The sequence below is a fragment of the Cervus canadensis genome, chromosome 5 (assembly GCF_019320065.1).
Source record: "Cervus canadensis isolate Bull #8, Minnesota chromosome 5, ASM1932006v1, whole genome shotgun sequence".
Classification (NCBI taxonomy): domain Eukaryota; kingdom Metazoa; phylum Chordata; class Mammalia; order Artiodactyla; family Cervidae; genus Cervus; species Cervus canadensis.
The window spans coordinates 26,576,810-26,596,086 of NC_057390.1; the positions used below are offsets into that span (position 1 = coordinate 26,576,810).

Here is a 19,277-nt window from a genome sequence, read left to right on the forward strand (position 1 = left end):
ATTAGCAGGCCAGTCTTGCGGGAGGCCAAAGGCAAGCGGGGGGAGGGGCGTTTGGGGGAGACTTGATGTTCACAATATTCTTCTTGATCCCGTTCTGAGAGTCAGCTTGAAGCCCAGCGATTCCCACCAACGTGATAGCTGAATGTGTCAGGGAACTTCGAGCCTGTTCCATTTGTATGGATACTGGCCATTGCCATTTAGCATATAGGTTGTGGCCCGCGGGCACACAATGGTAAATCTCTGAAGGTTCCAACCACTGAATCAGGCAGAGAGGGTGGGCAAGTGCGGCGACCCCACTTCACTCCAGACCCTGCAAGTGTGGCCGTGTCTGAAATTTGCAGTTTACTCACTGCACAACTCAAGAAATGTTTGTTGGTGCAAGTGCATAAAAAGAGATTGACCTGCCTTACTTAAAATACTGTACACAAGCTTTAAAAAGGCACCCAACCTTGCCCGGGAGTCCACACCCTAAGGGTAAGAGGCCTGGGGCAAATTCGTTGGTGAAAAACAGACCTGGGTTGCAACTTACTGCGACTCTCACAGGCTCAGGGTCAGAAAGAAGCAGTTTTTATTCTATAAACCTGGGAGAGTTCAGTCTGATTTTGCATTTGCCTCTGGACTTGGTATAATTACGGGTGAAAATAAGGCCCCTCTGTATTTCTATTCCCCTTGCTTTCTGTGAAGCTCTACCCCAGAGGAAAGTTGTTTTAGTAATCTGGAAATGAGAAACCATATGCTGAGTCAGCAAAGACCCTGCACCAAGCCAGTTCAGTAACACTGCTGTGTTACACACACACTCTCTAGGCCTTGTGGAGATAATGAAAAATATATTGGAATTTTCATGGCATAGAAATGCCCACAAAGCCTGTTGGCAGTTGAGAACTAGATTAAGTGCTGTGTCTTCTAATACAAAAAATCTGTTCTGAACATGTTTTTTAACAAGCATGAGATCCAACTCCATTGAATACAAGAGGACAAGACATGCAATTCTCCAAACAACCCAATATATATGTATTTCAAACAGTTTTGTTGCAGAATGTTTAAACATTCCTTTCTGCTTATGTTCTTGTGACAGATGTTCAAGGTGGCTCCAGTGGATACAATCTGATTTTTCATTTTGAATCATGAAAAGCATTTCTCAAAAAAGCATCTTTAAATGATTCAAAGTCTCCTTGCAAATCCTGTTGGAACCTTGGAAAAGGCAGGAACCCATCGGTCCTGCTTTCACCCTTGTGTGCAAGGAATAAATGTTTTCACAGAGAGTTGCTCAGAAGGAAACGCACTTCTTAAGCTGTTTCTTATCTTTTAACTGTAGAAGTCTTATCTGAATTTGCAAAACCCGAGCATTTCAACTTTGGAACAACATTCCAGATCATTGTATTTTTAGTGACAGTATTTCTGGGAATATTTCTTCATAATTTTTTTAATCGTATAGTTGCAAAATGTGTGGCTTTTTTCTTAAGCTAGCATATTGCATAAAAAAAACAGCCAAAAGTTGGCTTTTTTTATTCATCTTTTCTATCTCAAAACCTAAATGAAATTAGTACAACTTTAATGCTTGTACTATTTGAATTCTTGAAGACATAGCTGAGTTTTTAAGGTTGTTTTGGCATAATGCAAAAACATCTGGATGTGAAATGAAAAATTTAGTCTGTCACCCAGGTTCCAGATGTTTGGTACTATGTAGACAAAACATCAGGATGAGTGACTGAAATTTTTCCCTCCAAGCCAGATGGTGTAGTGCCTGGTGCTTCTATAAGGAAGCATATTTTCCTTTCTCTAAACATCACATCCTACTGTATCTCACGTTAAGGGATGATTTACGCTCTTTCATCGACAAAATGCTGGGCCATTTGGAGTGCAGCAAAGCAATCCGTAAATGAAACTCTTAAGTATATGTTTTGGAAAATGTAGTCCAAGTACAAGTTTTCATGTGTACTTAGGAGGGAGTGGTGGTGGAGAAGCCAGAAATGGGGAGGTAGGAAAGAGACAGCCTTGTTCAATAGGGGAATGACTAGATTAAAAGGACATAGCCTTCTAAGAAACCATTTGTGGCATTCTATAATCTTACCTGGGCTAAAGGTAGCATTTAGCACTAGCCTGGACAGGCCTTCCTGTTGCCTGAGATGCACTTGAAGTGTGAAATACGGTTGGGTCCTCTGAAGCCCTCTTTTCCCTTTATTCATTCTTGAAACATTATAAAACAAGTAAATGTAACATAACCTTAAAACATGGTTACTTATGAGCATTACACAGGTAGGCAAATTCTGTGTTTGAAAAGTAAGAAAGCAATATGGTGAATATTTTAATTGGTCAAAAAATATATTGCCAATGAACAAATTTCTCTTCATGTGAAGTGTCTTCACACATTCACTTGGAGATGAAGAGAAAGTAACATTTCTTCCTTCCTGAAAGTTACAGAGATTTAAAGTCATGAGCAGAGTCTGAGCTTTTCCGAGTGTCTTTGGCTTAGCCATGTTGAGAAAGAAGGACAGATATGAGAGGCCTTCCACTAGAATCAGCAGATGAAATCAACCCAGAATGAATTCCATTCTACTTATTAACCTTACACGCTCACTGGGTTATAGAAGAGTGTTTAGACAATGAATGGCAGTGAATGTTAAAACATCATAAAATTTGACCACATAACAATTGCTGCAAGAAAAACATACCATTTTGAATAGACCTTCTTATAACTCAGAATCTGAGACTCAAATAATAAGACCCACAATTTCAATACTGGCCCCAAATCAATTTTTAAAAATAGCTTACAGGGATCTAGTAGAGTTTCAGGGGTACACATATTGAGTCATCCAAGAGCCTCAAAAGTCAAAAAGGAATCTTTAACACTATATAAAGCAGAATCACAGTTATTTTTCTTGATTGCTATAATTGGGATGTTTTCATGACCTTTTTTGTGATGCATTTATTAGAATAATAAAATGAAAGAGCTGAAACGACCTTAGAGCTCATCCTTTTACGGATGAATAAATTGGGGATCAAAAACATTAAAGGACCTACCCAAGGTCACACACTGATTAGTGGTGAAGTCAGCTTGCCTTCAGAACATTACCACTCAGAGTCACAGATTTCTGAGTAGTGTTCAAGAAACCGACACCCATCACTACAAGCTGGAGACAGCTCAAAATCATTCAGTCATGTTACACGTCTGAGAACTACAAAACAAAGCCAGCATGAAGGCAGAGTTCCCCCATTTGTCTCTGGAGTAAGATGGACTATTGCAAAACAGAGCTAATAAAACTTGGGCACTTCAACAATTTGGCTAGTGGGCCTGATAACAACAAATGACAGCTGAGCTTTTTATAGAGAACTTGAAGCACCTTGGAAGAATGCCATCCACACAAACTGCTACAGTCTTTTTTTTTTTTTGAAAATAACATATTCAAACATTCAAAATAAGTGACTTTGATGGGGAGGAGGAGGTGGCTGTAGCCGTGTCAACCCCATTCTTTACAGAAGAAGACAAAGTATCCCACCTGACTCACAGCTGTCTTAGCTCCCTGTTCCAGTGGCTTGTATGATGAAATGGAAGATTAGGATGCATTGGGTAAGTGGAAGGGAAGGACAGGGGTGGGAGAATCAAAGAGAAATAGGCTAACATGATGTATATATCCCCAGTCTTTAGGACCTAGGCCCTCTCTAGTTCTTCGTGGATGGCATGAGCCAAGGAATTGGTCTCATACCTGATGTTATCAGGACTCATACCTGATGTTATCTTCTATTTTATGTGTTATTCAACATCAAAATGAGAACTCAGAAGCATTGCTTCTAATGAAAGGCAGACAACTCTTCATCATGAGCATTTTGGTCCAAGAAATGCAAGTAAGGATAGCGATTAGGAGAAATAGAGATGGGTGGAGTGAGTGAAATCAAGACTCAGTATTTGGAGCTGTGAGAAAAGAGATAGTTATGTCTTCATTGGCCTGGAGAGAAAGGAGATCCTGTTAAGGTCTTCTCTTCAAGCTAATCCAAGGTCAGTGCCTTCTGAGATGCAGGATCTGGCCAGAATTTGAACTGGGGGATGAGGGAGGTAGTGATGCTGGGAAATGAGGTCTGACAACTTATATTCTTTCTCTGAAATGCTTAGGGGTGCTACTATACCAGCCAAAGTTAAACCAAATAAAACCAGCATGCCCGCTTACCTCTTTAATTTACTCTCCCAAACAGATCATCATTTGGGCTATTCCCCTGAAGTCAAGCATGAAATCTATTTAGCTGGAGAGCTACCCATTTCCTCTGACCTGCAGAAGAAATGCCCTGTTCTTTCAGAATCGCTGGAATGCCAGAATCCAAAGAAAACTGGAGCCACATGCCTGGGCCCCTTGAAGTCCTCTCATCCCTACTCCATGCCAAAGGAACATGCTGGCAGAAATGGAGCAGACTTACAGCGCTCCTTGACCCAGAAGCACAGCTGCTGATTCATCAGCAGAGGTCATTGTGTGACTTTAAGTTGCTATGGATTTAAGACTGTCTCTTATCAACTGGAGTATTTAAATCTCTTATGTCCCTGGGACCTTTTGGGCAGTTTTGTAAAGACCTATAGGCTCCTCAGAAAAAATGTTCTTAAATGCCCAAATGATACTGAAATCAAGTTATCAGAATATTTTAAAGAAATTTATGAGGTAGTATTATATTTGCTTTCTTATTTAACCCATTAAATGCAAAATCTTGTGGTGGGTCTAATAAATTATATAATATTGAAATAGGGATAAGTGTGAATAATAGTTCAAACTTATCAACAATTATGGTGTGATATGAAGGGATCTGTGATTTCTATTGCTGACCAAATCACAGGGACAGCCAATGCTGTAGTTTATTGCCTTTGTGCATAATGAAAAGCTAGTTTGTAGAAATGAAGATGCAATTTTTTTCACATCCAAGTTTATGAACTTCTGCTTTTATTTGATTGCATTTCCTATCACTCCCCTTCCAAGTGAAGGGCCCCGTGAAGGAGGAAGAGGAATAGTTCTAATAGTACAGTACTTTGGACATATGCAGTGTTCATAGCCATTTGAATCTATTTTGATTGGATTATGCTGGGCCCAACTTTGGAGTTTAAACACTGAGCCTGTGATATTAGACTTGGTCCTGAGATGAAAAGTAACTTTATATTGTAATCTAGTAGAATGGAGATCTTGAGAAGTGTTCCCTTCACAAAAAGTCACAGAGGGGAGTGTCAGAGATCACCTGTCAAAGTGGGGTGGGGAGGGAAGGCATAACAAGAGCCAGGAAGGATTTGATAAGGTGAGCGAGTCACCTCTGCTTGGGGAATGAGCCTAGGGTGGGGCTCAGGCTAGAATGTGAAACACAGAGGGACTCAGGGAAGGATTGTTGGATGCTGATGGCAGGCAGGGAGTCTCCCAGGAGGATGACAGTTCCAGCCTCTAAGATCTGTGGCCACAGAGGAGACAAGTCCAGGCACGAGTCAGAAATGCAGACTCCACCTAAGGACTCTGTAGAAAGCCAGGAGAGCAGAAGGGATGGATCAACAGGTCAGGACAGGACAGCCTGCAGCCTAGGAACCGAGAGCACAGAGACCCAAAGCAGAGGGTCTTCCTAAAGTTAAGGAAAGAGATTGATATCATGAATGCCACTCAAGAACTTCCATTCATCAAAAGACATTGTTAAGAGAATGAAAAGGCAGACCGCAGACTGAGAAAAATATTCACAACATGTATATCTGCAAAAGGATTCATATCTGAGAATATGTAAAGAATTCTTATGAATCAATAAGAAAAATACAAACCAAAGTTTATGAATGAACAAGAGACTCAATAGGCACTTCATTAAAGAGGGTATCCAAATGGCCAACAAGCATATGATAAGGTGCTCAGGGTTATTAGTCATCAGGAAAAAGCAAATTAAAACTTCAGTGAAACACACACATTACAGAAGGCCCCAAATTTAAAAACAAAACATTGACAATATCGAGCACTGGAGAGGATGTGGAGCGACTAAAATTCTTACACTGTAGGTGGGAACTGGTAAAAAGTGGTACTACCACTTTAGAAAACGGGCAGTAGTTACTGAAACAAAACATCAGTTCATACCCTAAGGCCCAGCAATTCCTAGGTAGAGGCCCAAGATTGCATTTGCTCAGCAATTGATGTACAAGAATATAGCTTAACATATTTTCCATGTTTATAAATAGAAATATTATATAAAGTTATATAGATATATATAACATTATTCATTATAGCACTAATGTGGACACAACACAAATTGCAGTCTATTTATGCAATGGAATATCATACAGCAATGAAAAAGATTGAACTCTTGTGATCCACAAAGTGGATAAACCTCACAGACATAACGTACAGTGAAAGAAGCCAGACACCAAAGAGTACACACCATGAGATTCCATCTACATGAAGGAAAAGCATGGGGAAAACACATCTATGTGCTAGAGGTTGGGGTAGAATTTACTTTTGCAGGGGGTATTGATTGAGAGGGGGCACAAGGGCACCTTCTGTGGTGCTAAATTATAAATATTATTGACTTTCTGAAAAGTGATTTGGAAATGCAGTCAAGTAAAAGCAGCTGGCTATACTGTGGACTCAGTCCCCTGACTGTGGTTTTATGTTACAAGAAGATTTCACTGGGGCAGATGAGCATGAAGAGAGTGCAGAGGCAAGCGACAGACTGGAACAAGATTTCTACAGTAGATACGTCTGACGAAAGGCTGTATACAGTTAAAAGTGTACAGAAGATGCAGTCTAGGAAAAAAAAAACAAAACTGAATGGCCAAGAAGCATAAGGAAAGGTTACTCTTCAGGGAAACTCAAATTAAAACCACAATTTGATACTAATATACATCCACCCAAATGACTGAAATAAAAAAGACTGGCGACAACCAAGATGGATGGTATCTTGAGCAATAGAACTCTCCTACACTGCTGATGGGAGTGCAAAATGGGATAGCCACTTTGCAAACTGGCTGTATCTACTAAAGCTTAATGTGCCCAGCAAGTTAGGGCTCTGTGTGGCTGGTCTAGGAACCAAGTTAAATAAGAACAGGGGAAGCACCAGGGATTTTGGCTAATGAAGTCCACCAGGCTTGGAAAACCCCATACCAAATGTCTGGGTTTTCCTTCGATTCTAGCAGAGTTCCTTATGCAAAAATCCCAGCATTGTATAGGTTTACATAAAGGGGAAGAGGGATTGTCCATGTTTAGTTCAGAATAGTAATGGAGGTGACAGGTCAGGTCTGCTAGAAGAAATGGCTAAACCAGTCAGAAAACCTGGAGAGAGCCCTAGAAAACTTTGAAGTGAGTGGGCAAGTCAGGATGGCTACAGGGTTCTCTCCAAGGGTGCCAAGTGAAAAGACCAAGAAAGCCACTCACCTTTTCCCACTGCTGTCCAGGAGATGGTCCTCTCCCTTCCTAGAACTCTTGCCGCTGATGGCTGGCGTGGACCACACACACAAGTGTCCTAAGCAGAGGTGTTTCTGCAGCCCTTCTGTATTTGATGAGCCAGGGCTGCAGGAACTGAAATGAGAGATCACATTCACTGTGAAAATCCAGCTTGGAGGGAAGGACAAAGGGGATGGAGGAGGGATGTGGGGGAAGGGGAGCAAAGTGACCGAAGAAGCAAGGAAGGCCAGAGCCAACGGAAGCCTGAGGCCCAGTCTTCCGGCTATCCTCGTGTGAATCCATCCATCAGCGCACACTTCTGGTCACACATCAATGCTTCCCATGAAAATTGGTGCCGGGATGGACGGGCTCCAGGGTGACTCATAACAAACAGCAAATGGCAGAAGGATGGCTGGGGATTTGACATCTGTTCTTTGGCCCGTCATTAAAACTCCTTTCCCCTAAACACTGAGGATGGTAGTTATAAGTACCAGCCTTTGCATGTCACTGTCAGAGTATTTTTTCCTAGTCTGAGAATTTTTCTCAGGAGATGTAACCAATGAAACAGCCACCCCAAACTTCCCAGGTCACATGTCCAAGTTCCAAGTTACGATTATCTTAGGGCAGCTAAATCCTTGAACAAAATATGAAGTGGGAGATCTAGCCCTCTGGCAAATGAAATAGTTTTTTTTTTTTTTTTAAGTAGTACTAAACTTCAACCTTATTCACATTATTCTGTTTATTTGGCTCTGAGATTTGGGAGGCTAACTCTTTTTCAACCTCATGTTCATTGTTGTCACCATCTACTGACGTGTATTTGGTGCCTATTAGGTGTAAATGCTGCATTTCTCACAGAGGAGATTTTTTTTTTTCCCTAAAAGTTACCAGTAGAATGGCATGAGGTTGCTAAATCCTAGGAAGGAATTCAAGTTGCTCAGTTGTGTCCGATTCTTTGCAACCCCATGGCCTATACAGTCCATGGATTTCTCCAGACCAGAATATTGGAGTGGGCAGCCTTTCCCTTCTCCAGGGAATCTTCCTAATCCAGGGATCGAACCCAGGTCTCCCTCATTGCAGGTGGATTCTTTACCAGCTGAGCTACCAGGGAAGCCCCAAAACAGTGGAGTAGGTAGCCTATCCTTTCAGCAGATCTTCCCTACCCAGGAATTGAACCAGGGTCTCCTGCATTGCAGGCGGATTCTTTACCAACTGACAAGCCCTGATATTAAATTTGCATTCTTCCCATTCTTCTGTCCATAGGGGTTTCCAGGCAAGAATAGTGGAATGCGTTGCCATTTCCTTCTCCAGGGGATCTACCTGACACAGGGACTGAACCCACATCTCCTGCTTGGCAGACAGATTCTTTACCTCTGAGCCATGGAGCCTGATGACTAAATCCTAAGGTACCATTTATTAATTCACTCATTCATTCATCCACTCAAAGAAACTTTATTGAGCCTCTACCATGTGCCAGGCATCAAGTAGATGCTGATGACACCAGAGAGAGCCTCAGGATAGAAGTAGCTTCTGCCTGCCCCCTAGATGTTTATAGTCCAGTGAAGGAGAAAGATTTTCATTTTAAAAACCATGCCTTTCTGCACATTTCACCCTTTCCCTAACCCTCAACTACCTGAAATAGATAGTTGTTGATCTTAGGATAATCAGGAACACATAGTGGGAAATATACTTGCTACTTGAGAGGGCTACAGACTGGGGGAGAAATAAGCAAACTGGTCCAGGGGACTGATGGTCCCATCATACATTGTACAGGGTTGGGTTGGATGGAGGGCAGCTGTGGTATCCTTCAAACTCAGAGATGTGATCTGGCAGGAAGAACCGCAGGTATGTTGTTATTGTCCTTATTTGGCTATGTGAAGCCTACGAGGTCAAGAATCCCCAAAACTGACTGCAGAGATTAGGTGGAAACTGAGAGGAGAGGTGAGGCCTCAGAACAGGTGGACCTGACTGAGATCAAAGGGAACATCGTTCTAGGTCTATCTCACCTTGACTCTGAGTGAGTCTCCACTGACAAACAAGAATGGTGAGATTTCAGCTAGTGCTGCCCCCTACCCAGGAAAGAGGAAAGATGATGGAATACATGCTGCCATCCAGTTTACGAGGTTTCCCTGTTAGCTAAGCCATGAGATAATCTGCCTACAATGCAGGAGACCAGGGTTCAATCCCTGGGTTGGACACAACTGAGTGACTAACACATCTGGCTTACCAAGCTCCTTCACATATGTGGGTGCACTTATTTCTGTTAACAGCCTTTAGAACTGGCAAGGCTGGCCCTGTCACAGGTGAGACAAGGGAGACTTTCTCTAGGTAAAACACTCTGCCCCGAACCACACAATCAATTTGTGGGAGAGCAGGGATTTGAACCCATTCCCTCTGACTGTTATTCCTTCCACAGGCATAAATTTTATTTGACCTTGCAGAGTTGAGAGCATGGATGAACCTCCCTTCCTCCACCCCATAAAAGGAGCCCAGAACCTCCCAAGGTGAAGGTCTGCTCCTGAGCTTGGCAAATAGCATTGAAGATTCTGCCAAGAAGGAATCTTGCATTTGCTGGACACTTCTTGGGAGGGCCTTGTCTCCCTGTGTGCTGAAGAGAAACAAATGTCAGCCACGGGTTCTTAGCCTCCAACATTAAGTCCACTCTGGGAGCCTCTTCCATAGACAGATTGAGAAAGAGACATTCCTGCTGGCCTACCTGGCCAGCTCCATGCACATGGGAGACACACAGCTGTCCCCATCATATGATTCTAGAGCAGTGCTCAGTACATTTCCTGGAAAGGGCTGGGTAGTATATGTTTTAGGCTTTGCGGGCCATTTGGAAACTACTTGACTGCTCCTGCAGCACCCAGGGACAATGTGTGAATGAACAGGTATGCTCCAGGAGAACTTTTGGACTCTGAAAGGTGAATGTTATAGAATGTTCCCATGTCACAAAATATGCTCTTCTATTAATTTTTTTTGCAACCACTTAAAAAGGTACACACCATTCTTAGCTAATGAACCACATAAACTGACTGGCGGGCCATGGAAGGGCTATAACTTGCCAAGCCCTGTTCCAGAGGATCGAAGAGGCTTGTCAGTCATAAATATGGCTCCCACGTGAACTGCGTATTCCACCATCGGTACTTTGTTTCTTCGGGGGTTAAACTATACCTCTATAGATTCTTCTTTTTAGAGGCAGATATCCTGAGAGGAGGAGCATATTAAATTCCTAACAACTTCATTTAACAAATTAATAAGATGAGTTAGGATGTCAGTACCATGAAGGCAAGGAGTGTTTCAGCTGTTTTGTTCACTGCTCAGTTCATTAAGAGCTTATGACAATGAACTCAGTTTTAGAGATGCTCTGAACAAATTCTGGTTGAGTGGATGAATGAACTTTCTCCTCTGATCTGAAAGACCACCAGAAGAGGCAGCTAGGAGCACTCAGTGAGGGCAAGAGGTGCCAGGGGAGATGGGTAGAAGTGATGAAAATAAAGCATAAAAGTTAATGATGTTCCTGGGCCCCTGGTCTGGGAGATGCTCAAGTCTGCTGATGCTCCAGGAAGCCCATGGACTTGGAAGAGGTGGGGCATGGGGTGCGCCAGAGCCCACAGAGCCTGGGAAGGGTGTCAGGAAAGTACCAGTGGCTACGCTGGCGCCGCCTGGAGAAGTGGCACTGAGGCCTGATGGCTCACACACCATTTCAATGGAGTGGTGTGGTCCCTGCCAAGGAAAACATAAGAACTTGACAGATCTGGCAATTCCCTGGAATATTAAAGTCGAAAGGGCCTTTTGGGAGATGGGATGCATCTGGACAGACGAGATGTTAAAACCCACTTCCGCCATAGGGATGAGCCAAGGAAAGGGAAGGCTGAAAGAGGGGAGACAGTGAAGACCCTCCCTCAGCAGTCATGCATTTTCCTGGGTCACACACATCATCAAATGTTGTAGGAATAAATTAATGTGATGGCTGTATGAGTGTTACTAAAAATAACCAGGATTTCTCACTGCAACTACAATGAAAACTATCAAACTGGACACTTACTGGATGGAAAAGGTCTTGGAGATGAGCTGTACCAGTAAAGGGGCTTGATTTCTCACCCTGAGAAATCTCTCCATGTGCAGAGATGAACCATCAGCCGTCCCCTGGCTGCCCTCTTAACTGATCCGTATCTCTTGCTTATGGCCTCTTACATCTGATGTGGTGACTTCCAAACTTGGTAAGTCTGGACCAAATCAGCCACTTTATCTCTGGTTAGATGAGTCAAGCTGGGGCTGAGTGAGACCTCCCAGATGTTGGTGCAGGGAGTAGGGTTCCCTAACACCCGGGCAGGGAGCCCCAGCTTGGGGAGGCACCAGTATGACAAACTCAGTTCCCCATTGGCAGCCAGGGCGTGTACCTGCAACAGGGAAGGTCAATACTTGGCACCAACATGAGAATCACAGAACATTAAGGAGGGCTCATGATGAGTTGTGGAGACACAGGCTGCATCTGTGCATGCTCAGTTGCTCAGCTGTGTCCAGTTCTTTTGACCCCATGGACTGAAACCCACCAGGCTCTTCTGTCCATGGAATTTCCCAGGCAAGAAATACTGGAGTGGGTTGCTATTTCCTTTCTCCAGGGGACCTTTCTGACCCAGGGATCAAACCTGCATCTCTTGCATCCCCTGCATTGGCAGGTGGTTCTTTTACCAGTGCGCCCCCTGGGAATCCCACAGGCTGCAGGTCTCTTCCTTAATGCACCCAAGGTGGCATAGCATGGGAAGTAAGAGTTCAGCAGACCTAGACTGTATTCTCAGCCTTCATCTCACTTAACTTTCTGACTTGGGGTAAGTTACTTGACCTTATAGTAGCTTGCTTTCAGCAGCTGTAAAGTGAGTAATATCTACCTCATTGACTTGTATGAGGGTTGATTGAAATAACATGTGTGATGCTACTAGTACAGTGCCTGACATGTAGGTGATGTGTGGTACACAGTATTTTCTGTTGTTATTTTTGAATTGCTGTTTTTTGAGACCATTTTCATTTGCTGTTATTCAGCAAGGTTTCCTCTCCCCATTGCCTCCAGTCTCTACGAAGAGAAAGGAACCTCTCCATGTCTCCCCACATGTCACCACCTGCTTCTCCAACTTGCCTGCCCAAGTCCCCCAGTGGAAAGGAAGGTGGGCATGTTTCCAGCTGGGTATGGCTCAAAGTGGCCCTCTACTTTTGTGAAGTTCCTTTCACGTCTCAGTTTTGACTTAAACGTTTCAGCCAATTTTATATTTTACTTCATGAAATGTTTTCATAGACTGTCTTATACATTTGTTCCCGCATTATCTTGAAGTAATGCCAAGGCTCCGAGAAGACAAGTGATCACCTTGAACACATGGAGAATCTCAAGCCAACATGATTTCTGCCTCTGGGCACGTTAGCAGATCAAGAGAGGGAGGCCCAGGTCAGACCATCAGGGATGACTTCATGAAGAGGCTTTCATGGAGACTGGAGCTGGCCAAGCAGGACTTGGACATGAGGAAAGAGCGAAGAAGGTAAATGAGCAAGGCCTGGAGAATACAAATGAAACTCTCAAAGAACCACAAAGAAACTTTGTTCCCGAAACTGGGGACCGGGGTTCTTTCTCAAATGAAAGTCACTAATCTTTGTGTCTCGTTCCAGTAAAACCTGACCCCACAGGAGCCAGATCAGCCGCCCCAAGGCCATCAGTCACCTTCAGCAGCCACGCGGTCTCTTCTCTCTCCTCCCTCGCTCCCTACACATTTGCCATCTGGACGGGAGGCCCCGTGCAAGCATGGCTGGCGCCAGGCTTTGCTCACATGCCTCCCTCAGGACTTACGGTCATTAAGAAAGTTCGCATAATGAGCACTTTGGCCTCAAAGCACCCAGCCTTCCCTGCCCCTCTCACAGCCAGCCTGTGGGTTCCGCCCTCCCCTGTCCCAGGCCGGCACCTTCTCATGGTGGGAATCGTCCTGGATTCCCTCCCTCTCTCCCCTCCTTTCTCAGGACAGCTTCCTTCCTGGAAGTGTTAACAAGGGCTGAAGGCCAAGGGGAGGGTGAATCATGAAGCTCAATCAGTTCTGCTACATAAAGCGTGAGCTGCCCCAGCATGCTGACCTAACTTGCTTTTTATCATGAGAACACTCCCATTTTTCTCCTCCAATGCCAGCCGGCTTCCTCCAGGTTCAAGCAGAAACATCATGGAAGCAGATCAAGGTACATTCAATCCCTCCCACCGGCACATTCGCCACCTTGGAAGAAGGTCCAAAGAAGGCTAATACAGGATGGTGCCCCTTGGAGCTCACCAGGTCCTAAGAATTATTTCATGAAGTTTGTTCTGTATTTTGAAATGACAGTTTGTGCCCCTGGGGCCTGGTTGTAAGGAAAATGAGGCAAGTGGACCTCTTTTTCCTCATCCAAAGCAGGTATCTGGGTTTCTGCAGATGGGCTCTGTCTGTTCACTTGTTGAGTATATCATAGGTATCAGTGAATAACTGGATGAACGATTCATTGGTTTCCAGCCATCATGTTTAGACATCTAGTCCTTTCCACACAGAAACCAATGTGGGGAACATCAGCATAAGAGGACTCTTTAATTTGGGGAGATAGAGGTTGCTGTGAGGCAGCACACAGTGGTATAGGGGACTTGGCAGAAAGAGGAAATCTGGAGAACAAGCTTAGGTTTTTTAATACAGATATGATTCCAACCCCGCTCCTCAGCTGTAAAATGGGCATGATGCTTCCTAAGTAACTGGTATGCGTGTGTGCTAAGTTGCTTCCATTGTGTCTGACTCTTTATGACCCTGTGGACTTTAGCTCACCAGACTCCATGGGATTCTCCAGACAAGAATACTGCAGGGGGTTGCCATGCCCTCCTCCAGGGGATCTTTACAACCCAGGGATCATAGCAGCATCTCTTATGTCTCCTGCATTGGCAGGCGAGTTCTTTACCACCAGTCCCGCCTGGGAAGCCCCAAGTAACCAGTAGGCTCTGAAACAATTTAGCCAAAATGGGCACTTAGCAAAGGGTTTAATACATCCTACATTCCAACCGTGATCATTTACTTCTTCTTTGGTAATCAAATTCAAGCTGGAAAGGTGGATCCTTTGGAAGAGAATGATGTGCACACTTTAGACAGTGGAAGTCAGCTTCTGAAATTCCTTCTTTCTAGATGTGGCTCCGATGGAAAATACAGAGAGTGCACTGGAGAACTGGGACATATCATGAACACTGGATGCTCTGCCTTTCAAGGCTATGAAGGAGCCTCCTGATGGTCCCCACATCAAACCATGCCTGGGTGTTTTAGCAGTCATGAGATTCTAGGTCAGACAGAACCTGGGTACTGATACTGGGAGGTCTTTCTTGGGCTCTGACTTTGTCTCCCTCTGGCCTGCTAATGGGACAGTGCCTAAGCTTAAAGTCAACAGGTGGCCAAGAGTGGCTTCAAAAGTCTCCTTACTGCTTTGGGAGGGGACTTGGAGATGCCTGAAAGCTAGAGAGCAGAGCGGATCCCATAAAGTCACTGCACTTTGTCAGTTAGTCATGATAGATGACACCAAAGTGCCTTGTGTCCCCTTCTCTGGACTTGTCCCCTGCTTGTGGCCTTCTGACCCTGGACAGCAAGCCTCAGCTCTTCCAATGCTTTCTGCACTCTGGTCAAGGCCAGATGCTTCCCTGACAGAGGCAGGATCCTTCTTCCACATGGGGGTGATGACCTGGCCACGGCTCCACCAGGGTTTGTGTTCCCAGACTGAACTGGATAGAATTTGTTCAGTATCTGTTTAGCTTAGACAACCCCACTGAACGTCAGGAACAAGTCAGAAGACCAATGATGTTTCTGCAAAACAGGTTTTGCCTGTTTGTTTTTGTTTTACTGTTTCAACAAGAGGAAAAGAACTACAGAATTTTGTAAATCAAACCTTGTTTTTTTGTGAAGTTTCCTTTATTTAGATCATACCTTTTTTCCCAGGAAGCTAGTAAGTAAACAGAATGTGTCCTAGAGGTAGGTGTGGCGGAGCAACGACATAAAAAGCTGCAGTGGTCTGCTTGGATCACACAGCACAGGTGAGCCAAGGGGAAGGAGAGGCAGCACTGAACTTAATTTTCCAAACCTCTGGTTTACAATTCTCTCTGGCAGTGGCATGCATTTTTGACTTAACATTTTTCCAAATTTGCTCTTCAGACTGCAGTCCGAGACAAGGCTATTATACCGGTTCTGGAGGTGAAGCGCACCCATGTCAACCAAAAGGCTTCCTGCTGTCAAATTCTCCCTGGTTGGCCCCTAAGGCCCTTGCTTCTGGCTTCCCACCGCAGCTGGGGTGCTCTCCCTAGCCGGAGTGTCCCCATTGTTTGTTCTCTGCTTCTGCTCCTCCTCCGAGATGGCTGGGGATGGTTGGAACATACATATGGCCAGGCACACTGGACCCGGCCAGGTTTCCGTCTTCAGTTTTCTTCTCAGTGCTGCTCATGTCCTATTGTTCATACCATTTGACTTTCCACCCCACTCCTGCCTTCAATTTCCAAGTTATCTCACTCTTACATCACCTCCATCCCTAGCCTTAGTTTCAGCACATGAATGTATGTCATTTGTTCCTTCCTCGACAGGCTGCCAGTACTCTCACCCCCACCCTTGCCTTTATCTCTGGCCCCTCACGCCTCCTCCTTGCTGCTTTCCAAGGTCAATCCCTCCACCCCTTTCTGCTGCCCCCTAATCATGCTCTATAAAAGTCCCCTCTCTGATATCTTTTCAATCTCTCCCTCCTTACTAATTCCCCATTAAATATTGTTCAAGGGCCTGTTACCCTCCAAAAAAGCTTTCCTTTCACACCATCACTGTGAAACCTCTTTGCCTCCACTCTTGCTGCCTCTGCTTCCCACCACCCTTTTACTTAAGACTGTCCTCCCAGAGGTAACTAATGCTTGTCTTCTTTATTGCTGAACCCAACCAGCTCAGCATCTCCCTTTCTGGGGCCTCCTTGAAGCATCAGAAAAGTGTTCCAACTCCTCTCAAAACTCTCCTCCCTTTTCCTCTTGGCTCAACTCCTACTCCCCCTGCTGTCCCCTCTGGTCTGTTGCATTGGCTCCTCTCAGTGTGGAAGTTCCTCTCCTATTTAGGTCCATTTCTCCCTCTGCTGTCCCTTGGATATTGTCTCATGAAAGTCACTGCCAAGAATTCCAACTCCATATATCTAGTTGGAACATATGCTTTTTTCTCTCTCTCTCTTCCCCCCTCCCCAAATCACTTCTCTCAGAGTTCCCTGTCTCTGTCATGGCCATGAACATCTTTCCAGGCACCCTGAAAACAGCAGACTACTTGCTGGTGCCTCCCTTGTTTCCACCACGTCTCATTGGTTGACCTCTGCCCGGTCCCCAGCACCCATTCCCTCTCTCCAGCATCATTCCTGGTGCCTCGCAGCACTCCTCCCCCCTGACCTGGGCTATTGAAATAGCCTCTGGCCCCACTTCTGACATGTCTTCATTTGGACTTCCCTGGTGGCTCAGACAGTGAAGCGTCTGCCTACAATTCAGGAGACCTGGGTTCAATCCCGGGGTCTGGAAGATCCTCTGGAGAAGGAAATGGCAACCCACTCCAGTACTCTTGCCTGGAAAATCCCATGGATGGAGGAGCCTGGTAGGCTACAGTCCATGGGGCCCAATGAGTGGGACACGACTGAACGACTTCACTTTCACTTTCTGGCCCCCTTGCCTCCACTGTCTTCCTTGCTCAGCCTGCTCTCTTTTAGGGCTCACAAGGTCTATAACAAACACACAGTGGGGCCACATCACCACTGCCTCACCCACTCACCCCCGCAAGGCTCCAACATATTTAAGAGTGCCTGTGGTTTGCAAAATAAAGCATGGCTTCTGTAGCCTGCTGATCAGGGCTCTCAATATAGCCATGGCCCCAGCTCACCTTCAATTCCATTTCCCACCACTCTTCCCACACCACCAACACTCCCCTCCACACATCCCACAGACACCTTATTTTCCTTTCATTTGAGACCACTTGTCATTCTCTAGATACAACTTTTACTTTCACACCTCCATATTACACATTTAATCTTTCATGCTTATGCTGGTTCCTTGCCCTGGAATATCATTCTCTCCTTTTGAAGTCCTACCCACCTTTTCAGCCTAGTCATCTCCATGAGGCTTTCTCTTCTTCCTCTTGACATAGCTCACTGCTTCCTCCCCTGAGGTCATGTAGCATTTTGTTTTGTATTTCCATTATAGCACTTGGCAGGCCTAGCAACATAGCTGAGACATGGTGAGAACTTAATCTTTGCTGAATGAACAAGTGAAGGCATGAGTCAAGTGTCCCACTGTTGTGCGGTGAAACAAGTATAATCACTTGAGTGATAGATGACAGCACTCTCACAGTATTTATACCTTGGGTTCATCAGAATCTCAGCTCAGACTCAGTCAAGGACCAAAGGAGCAGCCCTCCAGCTTCACTTCCTCACTGCATCTCCATTCTTCCATCTGGGGCATGGGCTTCTCCTCTGCCCCTTTACCCTGGGTTACCTTAAATCTCTTTAGTCACTAAGTCATATCCGACTCTTTGTGATCCATGAACTGCAGCATGCCAGTCTTCCCTGTCCTTCACCATCTCCCTGAGTTTGCTCAAACTCATGTCCATTGAGTCTGATGCCATCCAACCATCTCATCCTCTGTTGCCACCTTCTCCTCTTGCCCTCAATCTTTCCCAGCATCAGGGTCTCTTCCAGTGAGTCGATTCTTTGCATCATGTGGCCAAAGTAGTAGAGATTCAGCTTCAGCATCAGTCCTTCCAAAGAATATTCAGCGTTGATTTCCTTTAGGATTGACTGGTTTGATCTCCTTGCTGTCCAAGGGACTCTCAAGAGTCTTCTCCAACACCACAGTTTGAAAGCATCAATTCTTCGGCACTCAGCCTTCTTAAGTCTGCTGCTGCTGCTGCTGCTAAGTCACTTCAGTCGTGTCCAACTCTGTGCAACCCTATAGACGGCAGCCCACCAGGATCCTCTGTCCCTGGGATTCTCCAGGCAAGAATACTGGAGTGGGTTGCCATTTCCTTCTCCATGAAAGTGAAAAATGAGAGTGAAGTCGCACAGTCGAGCTCGACTCTTAGCAACCCCATGGACTGCAGCCTACCAGGCTCCTCCGTCCATGGGATTTTCCAAGCAAGAGTACTGGAGTGGGGTGCCATTGCCTTCTCGGCTAGCAGTCGTTTAATCAAGGGACTATTTACTTCTTCACAGAGCCACCATGAAGGTGTCTTCTGGCTATGACATCAGTCACCCCACTTCTTTGCCCTCACTCCTTCCAAGAGTTCCCCTCCTGCTATTCAGATTCTGGTAAACTTGGGTGCTTTTTCTTTCACCCTCTCAGGATGGGCTTTACCTTGCCCATCATTGACATTGTAGTGGAGATCTCAGTCCCTATGTTTCCTTCCCTCCAAAACCTCTATAGTCAAGCCTCTTCTGTGAAAGGTTCACCCCCTTTTAAAGGTGCAAATTGGCACATTTGGAAAAGGGCAGGGGAGTTTTGAGACGCTGAGATCCATCCTCCTGCTCCTGAAATCTTCAAGCAACCATCTCCTCTATTTCCCACCTCAGTAAACTCAGGGAGGCAGGGACCACACAGATGCCCTGAACACAGATGTCCTAGCACGTGGCCCGAGGAAGCCAGGCTGGGGTAGGACAGCTTGCAATTCTGGCCAGCCCCAAAGGTGAGTCAGCCTCCCTACAGGCAGCCCCTGGCTCCTCTCCCCCAGCCTGGAGGGAAGATGCCAAGATGCCGAACTGCACACCTTGTGGGTAGCGGCTGACACTGCCTCCCCCCGCCCCCACCCCCGCCTCTGCGCATGCTCCACATGGCGGTGGGCCTCACACATCCTTGCTGGCACTGGATGAAGGGGCCTGGGAGGC

The 19,277-nt window shown here is 45.3% G+C and overlaps 1 protein-coding gene across 1 annotated transcript in view; it reads left to right on the forward strand.

The window, feature by feature from the left end:
- The window catches only part of LOC122442458, a 55,342-nt gene extending 50,266 nt beyond the window's left edge, over nt 1-5,076 (forward strand). The window contains exon 5 of the mRNA XM_043470335.1: nt 4,189-5,076. Coding sequence (XP_043326270.1) covers nt 4,189-4,439 — 251 coding nt within the window. The 3' untranslated portion in view covers nt 4,440-5,076. The remainder of the gene's footprint in view (nt 1-4,188) is intronic.
- The last annotated feature ends 14,201 nt before the right edge of the window (nt 5,077-19,277 follow it).